The 24,420-nt window shown below is 41.5% G+C and overlaps 2 protein-coding genes across 2 annotated transcripts in view; one reads left to right on the top strand and one right to left on the bottom strand.

Annotated features, from left to right (window-relative positions):
- Positions 1–73: 73 nt before the first annotated feature.
- On the bottom strand, positions 74–6,069 carry PDZD9 (PDZ domain containing 9). Its single transcript, XM_026116204.2, has 3 exons — positions 5,882–6,069; positions 1,809–2,001; positions 74–738 (listed from the first exon to the last, which is right to left on the bottom strand). The coding sequence occupies exons 1-3, from the start codon at positions 5,988–5,990 to the stop codon at positions 369–371; spliced, it is 672 nt and encodes a 223-aa protein (XP_025971989.2). The 5' UTR covers positions 5,991–6,069; the 3' UTR covers positions 74–368.
- A 4,591-nt stretch (positions 6,070–10,660) lies between these two features.
- Positions 10,661–24,420, top strand: part of MOSMO (modulator of smoothened) — a 35,855-nt gene continuing 22,095 nt past the window's right edge. The window contains exon 1 of the mRNA XM_026116197.2: positions 10,661–11,018. Within this exon, the coding sequence (XP_025971982.1) occupies positions 10,913–11,018 (106 nt within the window). The 5' untranslated portion in view covers positions 10,661–10,912. The remainder of the gene's footprint in view (positions 11,019–24,420) is intronic.

Below are 24,420 nucleotides of genomic sequence, written 5' to 3'. Positions count from 1 at the left end.
CTGATAAACTTTCTGCCTGTGCCATCCTTACATCAAGTAAATGAAGACACTTACCTTCAAGAACAGATGAATGTATTTTAGCTTCTTAGAGCTTGCATGCCTTACTTTTGTAGGACTAGCCAAGGTGATGCATTTGAATGTCTTCTCCACAAGTAGCATGGGTAGACAGTAGGGAGGGTACTGCTAGAAGAGACAGCTTTGTGTGGCTACTGTATTGTTTTAAATATCCTAGGATGCTCAGATTTCTGGAAGTCTAAGCACGGTTCACCATCATCTTCCAATGTAATAAACTTCATGGTCCAGTATTAAAAATGAACAGGTATAATACGGCTTCCGACATCTAGGTTTTGAAGAAGTCAGGTTTTGAGCTATTCCAAAGGAAAGCCAAATTCTTCCAGCCAGAATGCATCTGATACGGAAGAGCAGGAGGAAGAGGAACTGGTCTCGTTCTTTTCCATAGTCCGGTATGAAGTAGATCTAATGCCACTAGTACTGAATTCAGAATTGCCCAATGCATCAGTGTCATTATGAAGTATAATGTCACATCCAATGTCTTTGCCTACTGTAAGTGTGTGGCTTGTATCAGATGCGTGCCAAGTTTTGGATAGTGATGGTAATTTATGGGTGAACTCATAACATGATGATTGGGAAGATTTATACTGAAAAGTTTCCAAGTCTACATCATCATCGCTACTGGTCCTGGTGTCATTTTTGTCCTCAGTGTCTTCACCTGATGTGCTAAAAGTATATATATAATATGGCATTACTCTGACATGCTATAATTCCCCTAGCCATTTAGTTAACTTGTCATCAAATCTAAGTTTTTATTTACAAGTATAACAAGTTATTTACAAGTACAACAAGTTTATTAGTCTTGAAGATCCTCTAATATGAAATTAATGCTATTATCCATAGTTCTATGCATACTGTTTCCCTTGGGCTCTTAATATAACAGCTAAGCTGTAAGCTGGGCAATCGAAAAGCAAGCTATCCTTTTTCTGTTCCTTCAGAACAGTAAACAATTTGATTTATTTAAACATAAGTTTAGAGGTTTAATCTTTTGGAAAAACCCCTTGCTGCTTGAGCTTCCTTTCTGTCTCATTGCAATTCTGGTCTGATCTGTTCTTTTTACTATTTCTGTTCCTTCCCCTAGATCTGAGGTCTCTTTTCTATTAAAACTTTGTGCCTCAGGAAAACTTTTAACTGCCTCGTATCCCATCTAGATTAATTATACTTACTATATGAGCCACCTTTAGGATTGAGAGCAATATATTTTTTAAAGCCTCTGCATGCAGTTTTTCCTCACACAACAAACTGCTTTTTTTTCCCTCAGAAGTTTAATTTAAAAAGTCATGATCATTAACTGCTTTCAGTAGTTTGACTGACTAAGAAACAGTAGAGCTTTTTACATAGTTGTACGAAATCCTCCATCCTGACCTCATCAGCCTACTTGTAATTGTTTGGATCCCTGGCTATCGTAAATGGACATGGCCTCTTTGACTTCAGAGAAGTTATTGCCAGCCGGTCTTTTTTATGGTCTTTGTGGAGGTGGGAAGGGACACATCTGAAATTAATGTTTATCCTGACCCCGTCTTTATTGTAACTAGAAAAGTAAACACTCTTTTGGTATTCGTTTACTTCAAATCACAGCTCTCCATTCCATAAAAGTGTATGAGAGGAAAATAAATCCTTACAGGCTCTTCAACATTTTATCCTAGAAAGAAAAAGCTAATATACTATTTCCTGCTTCTCTCTAGAGCGATAAGTAAGGTGTGAAACCCCAGTTATGTACAATGCTTATTTCTTACTCTGCTGTCGTAGGAAGCTTTACTTCAGGAATTAAGTCAGCCACACTTTGCCAGTGTTGAGGTACTTCAAGAAAATCTCTGTAAACCCTGATTTGTAGACTAGTTCCTATTGGAATATTGTGCAAGAGTTGCCTCAGCTCTCGCAGAGTCCATCCTAACACATTAGCATGTCCGATTTTTATTAGAATGTCACCTGCCAAGGGAAGAAAATTGACAGTAGTCAGCTTAAAATACTTTTTCAATTTTACTGTATTCATATTACAAAATATGTAATCTTAACCACCCTACTCTCACATTTTTATATGAAAATGCATGCATTAAGCAGCTCTTCAAACCAGTTGGATGGAGCTTTGTTTTTGCTTTCTTTTTTAATGAAAGATCTTTCAGCAGCTCTGTTAAGAACTAACCTTTTCAGAATGCTAAGGAAAGCTACAGATATTTACTTTGGGATTTGTCTAAATGAATGTGCAAAACTTTGGATTGCCTACTCAGTGCTACCTTGCATTTCTGTGTTTCTCTAGGAGAGAAAAAGGTACAATGGTGAATACTCTGATCAGTAATACTACTTTGGACCAGGTAAAACTCCAGCAAGGTTGAGTTGAGGTTATACAGCTGCACTGCTAACAATTCTGCTGTTGGCATCTTTCCACTGTTTCCTTGTATTCCTTGTACCTGGAATGGCCTGTCTACATGTATCTGCTGCCTACCCTTGGATTTCACCTTGCTGTATGTGTGTTGGCATGAAGCCAAGCAGGCCTCCTCCTCTACAGTGGCTAAGTTTACCTGTGTGGAGTCAGGGAATCTGTGTAACTGCTGTGTCACCTTGGGTTCACCCCAGCCCCGGGTCTGACTGTCCTCGGTGCCTGGGCCTCTGCTCTGAGAACGACCGACACATGGGCACGCTGCAAGATGCTGTCAGGGCAAGGGGGGAGATGCAGGAGATGCCCACAAGAGCTGGTTATAGTGCATAATTGAACTGAGGAGTTCCAGCAGAAAGGTGTACTGGTTGTGGGTTTGATTTTTGGGGTTTTTTTAAGGGATAAGGTGGCAGGTAGCTTTCTTAATACAGGCCCCCAGTGGAAAGCATGGAGCCGCAGTTTTGCAAAAAGCAGTACTGCAGCCAAGAATGATGGAGCAGACAAACCCCAGGACCAGTATATATGCTGGAGAATGTTAAGATGGGTTTTGAGGGGTTGTGGGGGTTGCAATTACTGGGTAAGCCTGTAATTTGGGAGATAGCATAAGGCAGGCAGAATGAATCTGCAGCAGACTAGAGCTCTATCAGCACCCTGTCAGAAACTGTTGCACTGAGGAGCAGTATCAGTAAACATTATGTACTGAACTGCAACAGAACAGCATAGGGGATTTAAACAAGCAGTACAGCTGTCTGCTGCCATATTAGGCAGAGCAAGGAGCCTCCCTCCATCTGCTCTCTTTTTTTTAACCCTTTTGGGTTAAAAACGCCTGTGCCAGGAACTGTGACAGTAAGTCATAAAATTGTTTGCCTGAACTACTGGCTACCATTGCTAGCCTTCATTCACTTTTTTCCACTAACTTTTCCTTCTACTCCAACATCATTATCCCCTCCCTCCACACTACCTTAGCTCAAGATGTTAGCTCTACTTGGGTGCAAATGAAAGATTTTGGAACAAGTACCAGGATAGCAGACAGAAAAAGCACCAGAAAATAGTTTGCCAGCAGTTTTATGTAAGTTCCCAGCACCAGCTAATGGAAAGGTAAATCACCCAGATTACATGTTTCAATATGCGTAGATATAAATGTACTTAGGTTTTAAAATATATGCAGGATATTGTTGGCTTTAGATAGATTTTTCAGAATTGTTCTGTTTTTCTGCCCATATTGTCCTGATCTGGAGATGTCAAACCTAAGTCAAAGATAATACTGTTTGGGCAAGTCAAAGCCGTCTCTGATCTGCAGACAGATAATTTTGCTTCTCTGCTCCAGCGCCTAGAGTCTGAAACACTACCCAGCTTTTCAATTTACCTATCAGTTTTCGATCAGTACCCTTCAGTGGCCGCTAAAGATCTGCCTTTGGATAACCTCTTGCAGAGTAAAGGCAGTTTGAACAGGCACATGTGCTAAGCAGCCCTGTTTCTTCTTGTTGGCATGGAGGATAGGGCATACATATATGCATGTTTGGTGAGGTTAACTGTAGGATTTTAAGATATTAGTGCCTCCCACTACCTCTTAATTTTTACCCCCCCCCCCCAAGGTCAGCAGAATGGCACAAGCTCTTTCAAGATATAAGCAGTGCTAATATTATTTTACTATCCAGGTTGAAATTGTGCAGTAATACTCAGCTTACTTAACAGAAAAATTAAGTCCATAAAGATAAAAACCAATTCACCATAAGAAAACCTTCCAAGCAGTGTGTTTTTGTATTGTCCTTTTGTCAAGTCCCATGCACCACAATAAGCGTGCTGCTTGCAGTACCATTAAGAGATGGATCATCTTCAAAATACTATCTTCACTGTGAGAATATATAACTTTAGTATTAAATATAAAGGTTTTGTAAATTCATTCTAAACATGAATTGAATAAATTCAGCTGTTTGCTATCTTTTTCGTGGAATGTGCTGACTTAGATCCAGGTGCTCCATGAAGCATGCTCAAATTGTTTCTTTTGGCTGCAGCAACTAAGATCAGCTACAAAGGCACAGTGTTTGTTACCAGCCATCAGCCCTCTTTAAAACAGTTCAATACTTGCTGCAGTAAACCAAAAGCATCGCATGTCATAAATAAATTGACTCCCTGTTTTTGCAGCCTTTATTGAAGATGCTTTTGTAACATATTTTTAAAACTGTTGCAAATAGAACTACTTGTTTTCAGTGATGCCTATTCTGCATTTTATGCCTTACAGATGTAAAAAAAAAAAAGTATCATATCTATGTCTTTGTATACAAAGTTGTTTCTTAAGAATAGCTGAAAACTATCAGTTCCTCAGATGATAATACAAAAAATACACTTAGGTAGATGCAAATCCAATTCTAGTTTATGCTCAGGATTTTTCCATTGATTTTTATACTCAGATCAAAAGTGCAAAAACCTTTCCTAAAAAGAGATGCTGAACTTCATCTCATGGCTTTTACTTCATCAAACAAGTAGATCTTTTCTCCTAGCGCTTGGAATTCTAATTTTCTCTGAAAGGTGATAGAAGAAAGAGCTGCCCAAACTATAAAAACGATGCTGGGAAAATTGTTCTTGTTTAAAAATACGCATTTTCAACAGACAGCTAATATATTTCTAAATGACTTCACTACCCTCAAGTCTTTGCTTCATAGATTTCCTCATTAGAGACCATTTAAAATTTAGTAATAACATAGCACACAATCGTTCTCAAATTGTGTTTCATGAGGCTAATGCAATTGGTCTAGGGACCCATATGAAGCAGGCAAATTTACAGAGCTTTCAATTACAAGATTAATACAGGTGTCTGGTGTTCTACAAGAAATCTTAAGGATTAGTAATAATCTGTTAGTACTGCTATAGCACATTTCAGGTTCAAAGTATTTAGCAAACAACACCTGCATGAATTGTTAGAACACAGAGACTATTGCAACTACTGTAACTATTCTGTATAATAAAGAGAAATAAAAAGCAAACAATAAGGCAAAAAAGTTAAAGCCTTCCGAAAGGTTTGTGTTGCTTGTAGAGTGAAATTATTTAGACAACAATGCACTGAACAAAATCAAATAATCAAAACTTTAGTTACTATATAGAGGTAACACTCAAACTATTTTCGGAGAAATCTGCTGATGAGTCAGTAGGAAATCTGCTTTTCCTGGAGAACAATGTACAGACTTAAATCTTGATCTGATTATGAAATAGTCACCCATAACAGCTATTTTAGGAACACAGGTATTTCATTACAAAGGAATGCTGGCATTGAGCTTTATAGAGCTTGTGCCAGTTTCTTTTTCTCTGTAATTTTAAATTGAGTTGCTTTTGATCTGCGTAAGTGTAAATAAAATCAGAAGCAGGCCCAAAGCACAAATGCAGAACAAGCATATTTTAAGGCTATTAAATTTGAATACTAGTGTTGTTTGTTTTTACCTGGTTTTAGCCTTCCATTTTGAGCTGCAGAGCTTTTCTCAACGAGACTTGTTATCTGGAGATACGGTCCATTCTGAATGATTATTAGACCTAGTCCTTGTTCACCCATCCTAATATTTGCCTTCAACGTTGCGCTTCGTGCGTGCTGACAGACGTTTTCCAGTGTTGGCAACTGCCCTTTGAGAAGCGAGAGGAAATTTTACTAGTTGAAAGTGTGATATCATTCTTCAATAAAATGTTTAAGGAGACATTTGAGCAGATGCTGAAATCCATTCTTAATTGTCCAAACAGTCAAGTCCCTCATCCTTCATTGCTTCTCTAGATAGGCATCGCCTGCTGAGTTGCTGCCAAAAAGCCATACTAACAATACTTAAAAAAAGTCAGTGTAGTCTGGAAGCTAGCTCTCTGCAAATAAATATTCTGAAAGTAGTTTTTACATAGAACACTTAGCAACTTATTATTTCTTAAAAATTCACACATATTACTGAAAGAAAAAGTAATGCTGCTGCTACTTAACTATTCATTACGAATGGTGATACATTCAGGGAAGATAAGGAACACAGAACAGAATAACAGCACAGAGGAGCTGTCAGCTGTTAAGGATTTCAGGAAAGCTTTGAATTCCTATCAAAAATGGATTTTTCATACTAATATTTATAGAGGAAATTAATTTCTAAATTTCCAGCAAATTGGTTTCACACCCTACTGCTGACATGAAGGAAGGGACTGTACTTGCCAAATTTAGCACCTACAGAAATAAAATACTCTTGAGCATCCACTATCCATTAAAATGCCTAATACAAGTAATACAATATCAATGACATTATCTCAGTGTCTCCACCAAGAAATATAATAGGATAATAAACTAAATCCTCCATCTCTCAAGCCAGCTCCTCTTGTGAAGAGCCAGGAAAAGTGTAAGACTGACACACAAGCGCTTGAACCTCCTGCAATAAACTGTCTTCCGTTAAAACTGACTTTTTAAAATGCTCTGTTTTAAGAAGAACTAATCTCTAAATGTAATGTCTAACAGTAGGGTAGCAGTAACTTCAACTGCTAGAGCACTCTATCTCCAAAGTTTTCAAATCATTTAATGAAAATTCTGACCACTTTACCTTCCTCTGTAAAGTACAGAAACTTGATTATCTTTCCAATGGCTTCAGTAAGCTTTTGATCAGGCCCTAAGTGACAACACAGAAAGTCTATAAAAGAATTTGGATTAAAAGTAGGGCAATGCGAATACTTGATTTGTCAGTTGGCTGCTGAACTGAAAAACAGAGGGAAGCAGAAATAGTCTGAATTACTTTTTTTCCTTCCCAATTAAAAATGCAGGCTTTTTTGTTGATGTTGAGAATATTTTTGAGTGTTGAGAATATTATATTCGATTTGAATAAAATATTTAAGTTTCACAATCATGTAAGAAAAGCAAAGGAAATAAGACCCATTTTGGAACGCACTCTCATCTGTTGATATTTCTGAGAGGTCAGATGTCTAACCTGCTACTATTTCTCCAGTGAATGCCCAGGAATTTATGCAAAGTGGAACACGATCAATAGAAGGTACTGAAACCTTTCCTATGGTGATTTTGGTCACTTTTCAAGAAATGCATGTTTTGATCTCTTCCAGTCAGAACAGGGAACTGAATCCTAGTTTCCTACTTCCAAAATGAGTACTTAACTCCCAGGCCAGTAAATGTAAACAGATGATACCGTGAAGCAAGGCTCTTTTCTATTATTTTCTAGCCAGAATTATTCAGCAAATTCCATTAAAATTCATGAATGACTGTAGGTCAGCTAATGATCAGCACTGAAACAACAAACAAAAATGCTAATAACAAATCTAGCTAACTCTAATCAGAAGCCAGAATCCTGGTTTTAAACTTGTTTTTATTACATTGTTATCTTGCTGCATATGAGAGATTTAAAACTGCAAAACTGTGACTAATCCAGAGCCTACAAAACATTTAGGAGAAATGCCATGATTTTACACTTTTAGATGAAATTCTTGATTTTTGCCATATCTGATACCAGTCTACGTAGTCTCCAAGGAAAGTGTCTGGATTTGCCCTTCCTCCTTTGCTGGAGAAGACTGACACACTTGACAGAACTTACCTTACAGTTCTCCTACCATTGTCCTCATTTTTTCCAAGGTCTTAAATTCTCTTAAATTCTGCATTTTCTGCAGTAGTATGGGGTCTCATCCCATCCTCTTCTGTTGAAGTAACATCCTTTCCTTTTTGTCATCCACCTACTATTCCACTCCAAATACTCAACCGTAACAACAGAAATGTCTTGATACTAAGAAAATTTTGGGCACTGGGGATCTATGAAGAAGATAAACTTTCTGGTAGTAAAAGGACTTAAAAATTTTGAGATTACCTGAAATACAGGACTAGAAGAAGAATACTGGGGCAGCAGTGAGGAGATGAAAAAGAAAAGAGGAAGAGAGATGAACAGAGACGGAAAGTCACGGGTTTCATCCTCACCTGCTGGCGCAGCAGAAGACTGGGTACGTTCCATTGAGCGGAGATGAAGAGATTTTCTATGCGGCCAAAATCACCGGGCAAGCGCATCCTAGGTGAGTCTCCTGGAAATGCGCTGCTGCTCCATGATGGCCCGTGGAGGAAGAGCAGGTCGGCAGGTAAGGCGAGGGTTTCGAGCCCCACGACCGTTTAGAATGTGACGGCACGCGGGTTCTGGGTGCTCCCGGCCTGTGGCAAAGGCACCAGTGGGATCTGCATAGCAAAAGCACTGGCAGGACCCGCGCAGCGAAGGGACTGGAGGCACCCGTGCGGTGCAGCAACTGCAAATCTGCCCGCTGGCCGGGGCTCCGCTCCAGCGACACTGGCGTGGGGACAGATGCAAGGGAAGTTTGGCTTTTGGCAAATGACATGGTTGTATTGAGCAGATTGTTTCAGCCTAGAGGAGAAATTTGATTTAGGCTGCCCGTTTGTGAGTACTGCAGCTCAGACTCTCCGTCTGGGGCCACAAGACTTCCCAGGGAACGCACAGGCAGCAGACAACACTCCCAGACAACACCCGCAGGCACGTACTCTGAGAAAGATGAAGACTGGATTCTGTCATTATTTCTGACTTCAGATTTGCCTGCATATCGGAAATCCATGAGAAAGATATCTTCCCCTTCTGTCCCCCCTCTACACCGCCTTGCTTTACTCCATTTGCCATGAAGCTTATTTGGAGACACACTCATTTTGAAGCAGACTTCTACATAATGCTTGTATTAAAAACTATTTAAATACCACTTAAAGCCGGTTTATAGGATGGTTAGAGATCATTCTTGGAAATAACTTCTTTTCAAGACTGCTGCATTCCCATTGTTAGTGCAATATAATTTTGAAGTCTTTTAAATAAAAATCACTTCTCCCATTTCTGCCACACACCGATTGTTCCCTGTTTAAAGGGAACAGTTCCAGCTGTTTTTCATCAAAAGTCTTACTATTTTCTCCACCCTTAAAAGATCTGTCAAGGAGATTTCAATAGAGCCTAAGTACAGCTCTTGTCCTCCAAATAACAGTTCCCACTGTTTCCTCTTGAATGTGTCAAGGTTTCTTTACTAATATCTCCCTTTTGTTTGCATAGTGTGCCATCTAATAACTGACCTGATCATAAGTGATTCTCAATATTCTCTACAGCTACATAACACTTCCATAAAAATAAACGGCACAGACAATCACTTGTTTGGTTTTCAGATATGTTTTGTATAGACCAAAGTTACGCTTGCCTGTAAAAACAGGTGGGTGTTCGCTGCTAGCAGGAAAAAAGCGCTTTGTGCAGTTAGGTGTTTTACAAGTACCTGTCGCCGTGGGGGCTGCCAGACTAACAGTCATCAGTTCAACATTGCCGTGCCGGTGGGAGAACCGGGAAGACACAGACTTGCTGGGGCCACAGCTAGGTTCGCTTCCCACATTCAGCGAACTGCTCATTTATTGCCTCCAATGACTTTTCCCCTTGAATGACGTTTATTCCATGGAAAAGCGTGTCATCAAAAATCACTGTATTTGGGCCAGTTTTCTAGCCAGGATTAGTTTGGACAGCAATGCAACACAGCATTTTCACGGCACTCTACATCCTTGGGGAACCTGCATGATTCAGTCCTTCCACCTTCCCTGTTTTTACCATTGCTTTTGCCCCTACAGAAACAACTCTCAAATTTACGCCACAACCCAGCATTTCAGAAGGATAAGGATGGGCAGAGACTACCAAAACACATGATGTTTTTGAGATGAGGGCAGATCTATGACCCCTCCGCAGCCGCCTTCACACAGCGTTGGCCAAGCTGCTTATGGTCATCTCTGCGCGAGAGGCCTCGCCGGAGCCACCCCAGGGCCCTGGGGCCTCGGATGAAAGCTGCCTTGGGAGACGCAGGCGGATGAGGGCGCCGCGGGCCATCCGGGAGCAGAGCCCAGAGGGGCCGAGCTCAGCCCCGGGGACGCCGGCCGCCGCCACACACGAGAGGCCCCGCGGCCGCCCCTCCCCCACCCAACGGTCGCCGCGGCCCCGCCCGCGGCAGCGCCCCCTGCAGGCCCTGCCCGACATGCCCCGCCCCCTCCCCGACGCCCCGCCCCTCTCCTCGCTCCTCTTCACACTAGGGGCATTCGACCCGCCTCCTCTACCAGCCGCTTGCCCGCCTCTTTCACACAAGCTCCGCCCCCGGGCCGCTCTGCCCCGCCCCCCGCGGGAAGCCCCGCCCCGCCGCGCGCCTCTCCCTAGAGAAAGCCCGGCGCGGCCTCCCGGGATCCCCCGCCCCGTCTGGGAGGCGGCCCCGCCCCCCGCGGGAAGCCCCGCCCCGTCTGGGGGAGACGGCGCAGCAGAGTGGGTTTCCCTTCCGGAGTTCGCCGCCGCCCCCCCGCCCGCCGGGTTCGCTTCCGGCTCCGTCCGGGGGGGCCCGTTGCTGGCGCCGCCGCCGAGGGGAGCGCGGGCAGCCCGGGGTCCATGGAGCCGCGGCTGTGAGGCGCCCCCGGCCCGGGCCCGCCGCGGGAGCCGGAGCCGGGCGCCGCGGGAGCCGGAGGAGATGGACAAACTGACCATCATCTCAGGATGCCTCTTCCTGGCCGCCGACATCTTCGCCATCGCCAGCCTGGCGAACCCGGACTGGATCAACACCGGCGAGTCCGCGGGTGAGGGGCGCCGGCGGCGGAGCGGCGCGGGGGCCGGGGCGGGCCGGGGGCGCCGGCGGCTGCGGGGCCGCTCCCGAGGCGGCCGGGGGGCCCCGCGGGAGGAAGCCCCGCGGCCCTGCCTGCGGGGGGCCGGGGCCCGCGGCGGCTGCCCGGGGGCTGCGGCGCCTCCAGCTCCCGGGGCCGCGCTCGGAGGCGGCTCCCGGCCCGCGGCGCGGCGGAGGGGCCGGCGGGCGCGTCCCGGGGCTCGGCCCCCGCGGCCCGCAGCGCGGCCCCCCGGGGCTGCAGCAGGAGCAGGACCCCCGCCGGCGGTCTGGGGAGCCCGGGGGCCCGGGAGCGTCCGCGCTCGCCTCCCGCGGGCTGGTCACCTTGGACAGGGCACTCGGGCGGTCTCTCCGCGCAGCTCGCTGCAGGTTTTGACTCTTTCCTCCTCTCTTGGCATTTCCTTTGTTGCAGGGAGCTTTGGCTCTTGTTCTCCCTCCTTTTTTTTTTCCAGAATATTTCCTGCATGCTGATTTTTATCAGCTTTTAAGCCTTGACCTCGTATGTTTTTTATTTGAGAATCTGACATTGTTTTCATTAAAAGAACAGGGATTTGTGCATCTGCCTTTTCGCTGGTGATGTAATTGTTTATATTACCAATTTACTTCAGCCCCTTGTTAAGGACACACATGTTCTGGTAAGTTGTGTAGGGGCTGGTAATCGGAGGACGATTGCTCTTTGATCTCGTGTCCCAGAGAAGCCCAGATCTTGTTGGGGGAGGAAGCCATTCTCACCAGAAACAGATGGGACTGACTTAACTACCCTTTCATTAACTTCTAATTTCCAAGCAAGCCACAGGTATAGAGTAGAGAAAGGGGGTGGTAAAAGGTTTCTGCAGAGATGTCTTCTTTTATCTTGCATCTTCCATGCCTAATATTCAGTGCACAGGAGAGGGTAAACTGGATTTAAGCAGATCATGTTTCCTTTATTTTGATGGAGTATTAGAAATATGTTGGCTATTGGGGATTGATGACTGGGCATTTGCAGTGACCAGGCTGTCCTTTGTTAGGATGTGCTTGAATTGCTTCTAGTTGCCTAGTCTAGAACCTGGCTTTTCCTAAATGGTCCAGAGGAGAGGAACAAGGCGCTTCCCTTCCCCAAGTGCGGCGTTCAGGAGCTCCCTTGGTGACTTCACCGTTCTTCCTACAGCTAATTGTGATGATCTTCCTGCCTATGGCTGTATAAAATAGTTGGTTCTTTCCTCTTACGGTTCCACCTAGCAGCAGTACTGTGGTAATGAGCCCTTCTTTAGAGGCCTAAAGTCAAATAAAATAATCTTCATTTTAAATATTTAAGTACGTCTTTCTTAAATCTTTCCTTGTGTTAATAGTTCCTATGCAGTGAGTAAGATGTTGCACTCTATGCTCATATGGAAATAAGACAACAAAAAGTATTTGGAAGAAATCACTGATGGAAAAAGGTCTTTTGAGAACTAAGCATAGTGCATTAAAATTGGTGTTAAAGAAAAATGTTTAATACCTATTCATAATACAAAATTGCTTCTTGAGATATTATACCTAGAAATCATTAGTTCTTACTTACTTGACAGATGATTACTTAAAGGTCAGCTGCCATTTTTGTCCTATGCTGCTTTGTATGCAGATAACAGTTTTAATTAGCTTGGAACTTGGCAAACATGAAATCTGTATGGATTTTTCTAAAGGACTTGACCATTCAAATAATGTTTTGACAGACTTAAGTGGTTTTTTTCCCCTGTGTTTTAGAGCCAAAGAAACTGTTGACTTGATAAAAATCTTAAAGGAGAGCTGTTATATCCCTTCTTAATGACTGTTTTGTAGATTTTTATTGATGTGGGATTCATCAGACTTCGTAAGTCTTCTGCTTAAAAGCATGTATAAATGTATATTTCTAGTACTTAGACCTTCTAAAATGAGCCTTTCACCCCAGCTGCAAAGAAAGGAAGCGCTCAGATGCCCATTGAATCAAGGACTTCCTGTCGCAAACACTGTAGTATCGAATTATGAGATAAATGCTTTTATGAGTGCTATTCATTACCCAGGGCTTGCTGTGGAGAAGTATGCTGTAGGAAGACACTGCCCTGATGGTAAACCCAGTCCCAGCTGCTAGCAAGATTCAGGGACTCTTAGCAGACTGCCATACTTGGATCGTGTTCAACCCCTCCAACTTTCATGAGTGCCCCTAAGTCATAGGGGGTTTTTTTTGTTTTTTTTTTAAAAACATCCTGCTCTCAACTGGTGAAAGAAACTTTTTGTTTGCTTAACCTCTGTGTTTTTAGGTTCCTCTCCCTTGGGAATAATTCTGGATTCTGCTTCTACATGTTAGCTTAGTACCAAGGAGAAAGAGTAATGCTGTTTTTCCCCTTGGCTGCTGTCTTCAGGGTTTTGAAAAGCAGCATGAAACAGCCTGGTCTTCTCAATACTGCAGCTGCCTGAGAATCGCATAGAGCAGAGGTCTTGGCAAATCTGGGAAGAAAGCACTGCATTGGCTCACTCGGAGATGTTTACAGCCATTAAGATTGGAAACCTGGGCTTACGTTTTCAGGAAAAAAAATCTGCTCTGACTGGAATGCTAAACAATATGTACATCTTACTCCAGTGGTAATGATGATTTTCTGCTAAATTAGATAGCCAAATAAAATAGCTGCTTAAATGCTTTTTTGAAAAATCTGGATTATATTTTTCAAGTAGTTTATGTTCTGGAAAAATGGATTAGGGGAGGGGTGATTCTTCTTCTAATCATTCTCGTAAAAAGTTTTGTAGTCATTTGAAAGATGTTGGCTATAAAAATTTGTCTCCAGCATTGTAATTATGAACAAATGAGATCCTTGAAGGTTTCAGGTGCTTAACTCTCTTTAGACCAGAGAGGAACTCCACCTTTGTGGACCTGGTTCCAAGTCTCTAGTTAAAGCTTTTTCTTTTTGTAGTTTTCTAAGAATTGTTTGTTAATTTGCTTTAATGTATTTCATATATCTTTAAAAGGAAGAGCTGAAAAGTAAATGGATTTGTCTTTCAGAGAGGTCTCAGTGAGGGTTAGTTATTCATACTGTGTGTGTACACAACTCTGCGAAGTCAGATCTGGAAACCAGTGACTTCTCAGTATTCTTGCACCGACAGCCTTTTCTTACCCAACCAATATTCTGTGCAGGAAATAAGGACAGAGCTGGCTTTAATTTAAGCCAATGCCTAAACTCCCATTGATTTCCGTAGTAATGAATTTTGCTATTGTATCTGTACGCTTCTTTTTCAATGGACTTTAAAAGCTTATAGTTTTGTCTCCATATGTTCCATCTTGTGTGGGAAGGTCTCTAATGATTTTTATATATTTCTTCAGTATGGGGGGGGGGATATAAGTTATTTCAACTTCAGTGCTCAACATTTTTGTAGGTAAAAGGGTAGGAATAGTATGCACAGTTAAAAGCAGACATGTTAAAAGCTGTACATATAAGGGAGGTTGGAAATTTAGAATGCTTTCAGGGGAGGTCAAATAATTCAAAAGGAGAATTTAATCAAATGAAATCCCCTTTCAGAAAGCTGTACTATCAGCTTGTTTACATGACTTAGTCATCCCTTCCTATGTAGCATGATTGTTCATTTGATTCCAATTTACAGTGTAAAGTGTGCTTTTTATAATAGCAGTCATTAAGTTAATATGGATGGCAGAATTTAAGGCTGTTAAATCTTATGGGTAACTTCTAAAGTAAATATTTATCACATCCCCTTATGTTATGTATATCACAACAAGGCGTATAGTATAATCTTACAGCCATGGCGCATATGCCCAACAACGCTGACTTGGGTGAAATTAGTGTTGAACAGAGCTCCCCGTTTCATCTTGCCTCTGTGACAAATATCGAGGTCACTTACGTGAACAATAACAGTTTTCATTTAAACTACCTTGTACATCATGCTGTGCAGTAACAGTAATGATACTAAGCTGTGAATCTATAACATGCGACTTATTTTCAGCTGTCTCTGTTCTGTTCACAAATGCAGGCTTGCCGTCTATCTTCCAAAGTTTTATGTGTAGTTCTGGGCTTTGCGCAGAGCAAGCTATACCCAGGAGGCTGTTCCATCAGGGTGTTAACTCCCAGCTCCTGAGGAGTAAGCTGGCTGCTACCGCATGGCAGATTATTGCTGTTCAGCGTTGTTCTTCTGTTTGAGCCAGGTCTTCCTGAGGAAGTTTGCTCCGCTGTTCCCACAGGAGCTGTTGCTTTGTTGGGATCAGCTTATGAGGCATCATTAGTAATATGATCAAGCAGTGATTTCCAGCTCCTGCTGAGCTTGAAACCATACCTCAACTGAAATATTTTTCTCTACTTGCAGTTCTGGCTATGCATGAAGTAAACCCAAGACCACATGAAGGTACTTGAAAAATCTATAATGAACCAGTATTTCTAAATAAAGCGTCAAGAACTTAGCAATAGATACAAACTTCTGCTCCAGCTAGCACTGTTGCTCAAAATGCAGTTGTCTGCTGAAAAAGTGGTGATATGATATGAAAAAGTCAGTATGGCATTTTGTCACTTACCTCTGCCCTTCAGGGCCTGTGCTGAGAACCTGGTAACATACAGCTCTCCTCTATAGGGGAGTTAGGCTAGAGAGCAATCGTGCCAGCCACTAGAAGTAGTTCCTCAGTTTTTGGCTGCTTTGGTTTGTGGATAGTTGGCTTTTCAAACACCAGCTGTAAAGGAGTTCTGGTGATCATTAGTTAAGCACCATACTGTATACTTAGTACACAAACCACATCATGCTTCTCCCTGTTCTTAGCAATAGAGAAAGAGAGGATGTGATAGGAAGCAATTCTTTAAAATTATTTTTTCTTGATGGTGTTTGCACAATCTCATGTAGGGACTGCAGTAGGATTTGTTTGTTTTTCATTGACCTGTTTGGATTGTGTGCTGAGAATACAGAAAGGGGATGGGGTGATGATTCAGGGAATGAAGAACTCTGTGCCATCATGCCCCAGAAGCAGTGACTGCTAAAAAGCAATCTGCAAAACCATCATGAAAATCCGAGGTGCTAAAATTAGGTTCTGAAATATAATTTTCCAGAATATACTTTCCTTTTGATAGAGGGCCCAAATGTGCAAGCCAGGAGGGAAAGGTGGTGCTCTGTGGTGCATCACTGATCTGGACACCTGGGGGATTAAGAACCTCCCCTAAAGTGTAAACGCTGCTAAAACTACTTGCATTTTTAGAGTTGTTCCAGTGCCTTAAAAAACCCAGAAGTGCTAGTCAAGCACCAGCAAACAATGTAAAAACATAATAATCTGAATTCCTTAACAAAAGTAGTCTGTTACTAGGTGTGCCTGGATTGGGAGCATCAGTGCCACCCTTAAAGTTAACATTTCCGTTCCACTTCATGACTGCGTACGTCTTCCAAGTGGCTACAAGCATCTGACAAAGCAGAGGGCTTCAGTTGCGTTTGGGTTCTGCAAGTGACCAGGCCCTAAGGCACAAGAAAAATTAATAGTAAGGCATTGTTGTAGTAGAATTAATTTTGTGCTTGCTCAACCACTCCACATTTAAACATATGGAACTATTTTATGTGTAGGAAGAATCTCATGAGAGCGAGCTGTGTCAGCCTGGTTATTAGAGCCAGCCAGAGCAGAGATGAGAGATCTGCTCATGTTTTTGTCCATAGAGGAACTGGTGTTTTTTATGTTTGCTTTTTAACAAATCCAAATTAACACTGCTTCTGTTAGGTGAACATTTTGCTTTCTCTTTGGTGTGTGAAGGTACAAAACTGTTAGTTTGTGACTCGCCAAATCCCGTTGAATTCCTCAAACTCTTAATTAGCGTTAAAGAATTAGGTAAGAAACACCTAATTTACTGAGTATACATCTGGGAGCCAGTGACTTGTATTTTCATTTTAGACCTAGCATCTGGCACCTTGGATTTTGGAAAGCTATTATGGTAGTGCCTCAGTTTCTTTGTAACATAGAGATGGTATTCTTCATGACAAACTCCTGTAAGCATTAGCAGTAAAGTGTTAACTTGAGACTATTATTTATTTATTTATTTTATTTATTTAAAAATTTCCCTTTGTTTCTTATTACAGTTTATTTTACCAAACAGAGGAAAAAACTAAGAATAACTGTTATTTCTTCTGTATTTTGCTGGTAGTAGATGCTTTTACTAAGTTACTTGAGTTTCAGGTATTTGGAATAGCTTTTTTTGCTTAAGGTATTTCCTTCACAGCAACCTGTACGCTTACTATAGAATTAATTATATTCAGTGGGTGCAGTTGTATGTTTTGTTTGCTTCCATCCACAATTCTTTCAAGAAGTATATGCTTCTAAATCTGCCTTATTGACAGCACAAATTGTGGAAAAGATACCTTGCAAAGACTTTGTGGCTTCAGGAACAGTCTATATTTTACTAGTAGTAATGATTGTTTTTTATTTTTATTTATTTATTTTTTTAATCGCCGTGGAGCTGATTTTAGGCTTGTTGACACGATACGATGGTGAGATTAATACAAGATGCACTTAAATCTATGGGTGTTAAAAGTAAGGATTCAATAATATGTACTACAAAATAAGTGTTTAAAATTGTCTGAAATCAGAAGAATGGACTCCCGTTAATGACTTAGGCTTATTAGAAACATTTGTACTGTTTAGTTTCCAGCCAGTGCTTACATGAGAGCAGCATTATGCAAACTCCCCTTGTACTTTTGCTGAAGCAAAGAAGATCAGTAAGCCAAACTTCTAAGTCTGACCTACATTTTCATAGGTTCCTCACAACAGTTCAAATTCTTCCAACTTATTTCTTGCTAATCTTGAAACAAACTGGAGAGAACTAACTTCTCCTGCTTGCTGAAACACAGTATGCAGGATTACATCTTATGCAGGGGTTCTTGTCCATTTAGTTGTAGTAACCTTTTCCAGCAGTGTTGATACTTGTGTGTTTCAGAAGAAGGTAACTAGAGTGATTCATGGATGAGGAGGAATATTAACCTCTGAGGTTAAATACTACTGTCTATTTTAGAATCAAATACAAAATTATATTTGTAGTATAACGGAACGAATGCAATACTGAGGCTGTTTTTATTTTTTGTCCAAAGTAAAATAGGAAAAATTATAAATGATCATAAATGACTTATAAATTCTTTATAAATGATTTATAACATTATTTTAAAATAAGTTTATCATTAATTATAAATCATTATTGTATTTCAGCGGTGCCTACAAATTAGTAATGGGCTAAGACTCCTTTTATTGGTAGCTATATGAATGCAGAGCAAAAAGATCATCTGTGGTAATTTTACTGCAATCCCCTTTTGTGTGCTGCTGCCACCCTTCTCAAACTCCCTTTTCTTCCTCCAGTCTCTGACTCATGGAGATATACATAGACCTGAAAGAAATGGACCTATGGCCAAGAAAAGGATCTGTGCAGGGTACGTGCGTCTTCCAAGGAGGGGGGGAAACAAGCTAGAAACTGACTGGCAAAGCACTTATTTGCCTCATTCCTTAGGAATCAATATAGAAGTAATAGTCACAGGCTACATCCTTTCTCGGGGTGAAGCTCTTTGTTCCTTCCTATTATGAATGTTTCATATTTGATGTCAAATTTGATGCATTATCTTGTATATGTTTATAAATCTTGTAATTAGAGCTGATTATAAGAGTTTGGGCTCTTTCAGGTACCTTAGGAAAAGTAATGTGTGATAGCTTGGTTGTTGGATGAGCTAATCAAATATGAAACACTAGCTGCTAAGAGTTAGAGGTTCAAAATTCCAGAGCATGCAAGGTCCAATTCCTTTCTTTGAGCAAGATACACTCGATTTATTATGTCTGGGTCCTTCGGAAGAATTAAGTGCTCCTCTGTGTAGACATCAAAAGCCTCCCGGGGATTTACTGCAATATCAGATACCAGCATTTCCTATCTGTGCAATGTATGTGATATGCAACAGTTGGCTGCTGCCCAAGAGCCTTGTGGTAGCAGCAATTCTGTGGCATGTATACAAATTACAAAGCACATTGGCATTATTAAGCATGGCAGTCTCTCCAGGTGTAATGATTAATAATCCATGTCTATGTTTAAATATTTGTCCAGTTGAAGACAGTTTGCATTAGGCCTTGATTTTGACCATGAGCAATTCTTTGTGCAGATATTTGGTAACTGCATTAATAGGGCTGAGCTGTCTTTGAGCTTGGTATTTCCAAGAACTTAATCAAATGGCAATGTTCGTAGGTAGTAAGGCCAAGCGGTTTAGCTTTGTAATGCTCATCACTGAGCCAACTTCCCAATTTTTGGTGTTGCATTTCCCATTCCTGGGTTTTCTTTTCTGTTGCTCTCTGACCGTTGCTCAAGTTTTCTTCTTGCCTTGTTTCCACTGCGCTTGCTGTTCCTAGTGACCACTTCCAGCTCTTGGCAGTCTATGGCATGCTGAAGAAGCAGTGTTTTCTGCTGGGGATAATGTGAGAAGGGCAGTGTCGCTTCTTTTAAGAAAGACAAGTGCAGAAATAGGTGCTGGAGCACGTGTGATAGAAAGTAAATAACCAATGTGATCTTCGCCCCTGAGAGAGAGCCCTCCTGCCCTTCTGTCAGGAGACCGGGGATCTTTCATTCTCACCTGTCATATTCATCTGCAGGTCACAGGTTTGCACTTGGCTTTAAAGTATTGGAGTGGCTGTCAGGGAGTAGTGATTTGTAGGAAGTGAGCAGACAACATCTGTCCTGTTCTTACTGAAAAGTGCCTGAATCTTAAACAGCATTTCTCCAGCTGATGCTTATTGGCTGTATCTACAGAGCAGAACCAGAGTTATCCTCCTAGACCACCCTGAAGTAACCTGCTGTGGTGGTATATCCTGAAAAGAAAGTTCTGTCACCCTTGTGAAAATAAACAGTGGACTTCCACGTGCTGGCTTCCAACAAGAGACAGTTTTTCTAACTTATCTCATGGGATCAGAAGTATGAGTCTTGCTCACTTGCAGCAGGATGGGTTCCTCAGGGATTTTGAAAATCCTTCCCAAGCACCAAATCTGTTTTAAAGGAACAGAAGTGATCTCCCAGAGTGGAACACTGAAGGATAACTTTGGTTTTCCACAATGGATAACTTTTTTTTTGTAGGTGCCTCTATAGATAATCTTCAGTAGGATCTTCATAACTGTGCAGAGCCTTGTGGCATAGAGTTACACATTACTTTTAGTTAGGCTGTTAAAAATTAAAGTACAGATAGTCCCAAGAAATACTCAGACTCAGGAATAAATTAGTACCAGATATCTTAAAAATACTATGAAACAAAATTCATGAAAAAGAATGGTTCTGTTTTTGAAAGGGAGCACTTCTGCTAAAGTAACTCTCCATAGCAACTTTACACTGAAAAGCTGAGCGACATTTTAGTTTTATAGAATTGTGCACTTTGTTTCTTAATTTAATTGGTGTTGATGGCAAAGACTCTATACCTGGGGACCCTGTTTTCCTGTGGCATTATCCATAGGTCTGGATTTGAAGCTTGCTTGCTTCCTCTCCTACCTGTACCCCCCTCTCCCCACCATGTAATTTAGTTGTATTTTAAGGAATAAGTATGGGATCAAAATAACAAAGAGTGGGACAAATTGATTGTTCGGTGTGCTTTCGCACTGCTTTGCTGCGAATGCTTCACGACAGCTGCTTTGAATCTATGTTCTCTTTCCACATTTGAAATTGATGGATGAAGACATTGATGTTATTGCAATGTCTCCATAAAGCTGCTTGCAATAACATCTTTGTATACATCGAAAAAGAGATTCACCCTGATTTCCATGATGGGCAAGGCAGATGTGCAAATAACAAGGAACAGTCTTATCTATAGCCTCCTGAGTATGAGCTTAAGATAACATACACAGCCTTTAATTATCATGTCTTTATACCACATATGAAGTGGTTTAAAAAAAAAAAACTGATAAGAGAGGTTGTCATGGTCCTCAAGTTTCCTGAAAGTTGACTTTTGTATAGATGGTGATTTGTTTGACTTCCAGGTATTTCTACAGCTTGCCTTGCCAAAGCTTTTGCTTTAATGTGTAGTCTTTTCTTGTGAAAAATGGAGGTATCTCTTAATGCTGCAATTCCGCCTTTGTCTGGGGGATTTTTAAGCATACGCAGCAGCTTTATTCCCATGGTCGGTGTAGTAGTAGAAGTGTCAGCCCCTGCGCTGCCACAGTAGAGGCGGATTCTGATCCCTGCTCTTGTAGAGGAGAAAACGCACTGCAGCTTCTGGGCCCGTTGCTGCAAGCAGCGTTGTAGGCGTCGCGTGCGGTGGGGGAAGAGCAGCCACCGGAGTGAAGAAAGAACTCGCTTTTTTCCTTAGGTTGAATTCCGTTCTGAAACCAATCATGCCCCTAAATTCATGCGTTAATGATGCAGTTTTCCATTGTAAAAACTTGTGTGGGAAGAAGCATGTTTCACTTTGTTTTTTAAACCCTCACTTAACTCAATTTTAAAACTATGCAACAAGATTGTGCAGGAAACTTGAAAAGATTGCCTAGCCAGGAGCTTCTAATGTGGTCTCGCATTCTTTCAGTGGAATATTTTGGGTCATTCCATAATTACAAAAAAGCACCCTGAATTTTAATATATGGGAAGAGTAGAATAAAGGGAGTAAAGGCTGGAAGTAGTAGTTGCTGTTTTACAAACCGAACTCTGACTTATGTCCGATGTAATCTGACGTAAATGCTTTCTGTAAGTGTACATCCAGTAAGATGAAGTTAGCAATAAAGATGGAGCATTTCTTGCCTGTTTATATTGAATCTAAAATTAGAGAGAATTCTGTCTCAGAATGTCAGTATAACAACTGTATAAACATATGTTAACAGATATGCTCTTTGGAGAACTGTATAACATCTGATTGCTTTTTAAGAACAGTCCCACTTGTACAGAAAGAACTAAGCTCTGCTGTTAAGATAAAGTCATATTTTTATCTCAGTAAAGTGCAAACTTAACTGTTCATGAGTGGTCTGTCTTCTCTTATCCTATCTGAAAAAATCTCCAGACTCTTTTGCAGTCTATTTTTGTAGATGCTGTTTTGTGATGAGGATGGCAGAGGGAGAAAGTGTTTTTACCACATAGATGGCAGCTGTTAATTGCCCAAATAATCCAGGTTTAAATTCAGCAGGCTTCTAAAACAAGGATTTGCCTTGGCAAAAGGGATAACAGAATATAACTTTAGGGTAACTTCTGAATGTGCTTCCTGACTTCCTCTTCTTTGATTTTAATGCTTGTGTTGTGATGGGAACAATGAGTAAAGGCCTACTTTTGAGAATTGTCACTTTAGAGGGAGAAACATTAATTTTCATGAAATATTTGCACTGTTTATGGGGGGGGGGGCTTAAAATGTTAATCAACTAGGAAACTACGTGGTCACTTTTGGAGGGCAGGCTGTATGTAGTTGAGCCGTATGTCAGTCTGTCTTGCAAAACATGAAGTATTACTCGTAGAGAATAAATTCCTTGGACCTGTACCTAATCCCTATTTAAAGTGCAGTTTAACCTCTATTGCCTGTTGTTACAAGCATGTCATACACAATTTTGGCAACTGTTAAAAAGTGTCTTGAGGAATCAAAACTAAAGTCAGGTTTTATTCTGCTTGAAATATTACTCTAGGTGCTATGAAAAACTGTCTTGGGACATTTGGGGGCCATTCTTTAATTGGCAAAGATGTCTTGCAGAGTAAAGCAAGTCTAGTAGACAGCGATAGCTATCTTTTATTTCCCTGATTTGCAGAGTGGAGGAAATTTGTGTGCCCAAGGGCAGGCTTGCATGACCAAAAATGTACTTACTTTTTCCAATTATACTAGTTGGTCTATTAATTCTACCGACAGCTTTGCTTTGCCCATCTCCTCAGACTGCTGTAAATACAAACCTGCCAGGAGCTGCATGATTTGAAACATTGCCTCTAAATTGTTACTACACTTTATTTGCTTTTTGAGTATTTTGTTATTTATCAAGGTCCATTGTACTCCATGGCAACCTGAGCCTAAAATTTGTTCTCTGTAGTGAACCGGGAGAAATCTAGGCTCAGCCATAAGGAAGCATTCAAGCACATAAGGTGTGTTTAGGCAGAGTGTTTGCGGAGGCAGCCACCTAAAATCTGCAAATACGTTTCTAACCATATAAAAGCCAAAAGGCGTTTCAATGCTTCTCTTTCCACCTAACGCCACTGGGTGATTCATGAGACTGTGGAGGAGCCAGATCAGTGGGTGTCCTTGGAGCACGTCTGACACAAACCGAGATCAGCACAAAGCACAACAGTTATGGCTGACGGGAAGATGATCCTTATTCCTCTTGAATTCTGCAGTCGTTTGATAAAAAGCGCAAGCAATTTTTGAGTGCAGAATCACAACCTGGATTTTTTATCTCCCCTTGAATGCCCTTGTCACCAGTCTGGAGAAACTGTTTCAGATCATAAACAGGAAGGCTGACAGATATTCCCTCTTCATAAATAAAGAAAGGGAGAACAATCGGATACTTTGCTTCGTGTGAATTTTGTTTTTTGGTGCATCTCTCCTGTGCAGCTGGGACATCTATTAAATTCAAAAATCAAATGACCAGATGAAATAATGCTTTTAGAGATGCAAGAGGAGTTACGAGGAGATGGCCCTGAGACCCAGTTGTTGCCAACTCATGGACGGGCCAATGTGAGACAGGACTTCCTACGTGGAAGGAGAGCCACAAAAATGTGAAGATCTGGAGCTTCGGCGTTGCTGCCGTGAGCAGGAGATGGCGGTGCCGCCATGACCGCGGCGGCCTGCCCGCCTCCTGTCACGGGCCGGCCGCGAGGAGCCCGCGCAGCCGCGCCGCGGTCGCGAGGCTTCGGAGGAGGCTGCGATAGGACCGTGCGGGGCGGTCGATGGAGAGCTATCATTTTACAGCTCTGTCTGAAGCCAAATATAACTCTGTTAAAAAGAACACAAGCTCATCAGATGTTAAATGGCAGAACAGCTGTAGGTGTCATAGCTTCTGGCTTTCTACTGAACATATGGCAAAAAACTGTTGTAGCTGACTAGAAAAATCACTTTTAAATATTGATACTGCTTTCGATTTTTTTAAGGCACAGAATTCTGTCAACTTTGAATAGCTCATTTTTTGGTTGGGGGAAAATGATGAATAACTGGAGGCTTTTTGTTTGCATTTAAGCTAAATAAAACTTTAAGTTTGTTTAAATAAAAAAAAAATCTTTTTTTCCAGGCCATTGCCACTTCAGTTACTGCAAGGATTCTCGTGCTCACTGACAATGCTATTCTATTGTGAAAATGTTTACGGTGTCAGAAAATAAACCACCAGAAGGATGCAACTTATTAGAGATCCTGTTTACCAACATTTAATTAATGCTGTTTTCTGAAGTAGGGAAGAACACCTTCAGCGTGGGCAGATTTCTTGGCTCTGAGACGCGAGCACACAC

Source organism: Dromaius novaehollandiae, chromosome 14, assembly GCF_036370855.1.
Source record: "Dromaius novaehollandiae isolate bDroNov1 chromosome 14, bDroNov1.hap1, whole genome shotgun sequence".
NCBI lineage: Eukaryota > Metazoa > Chordata > Aves > Casuariiformes > Dromaiidae > Dromaius > Dromaius novaehollandiae.
This window is presented reverse-complemented; position numbering and strand designations above follow the sequence as displayed.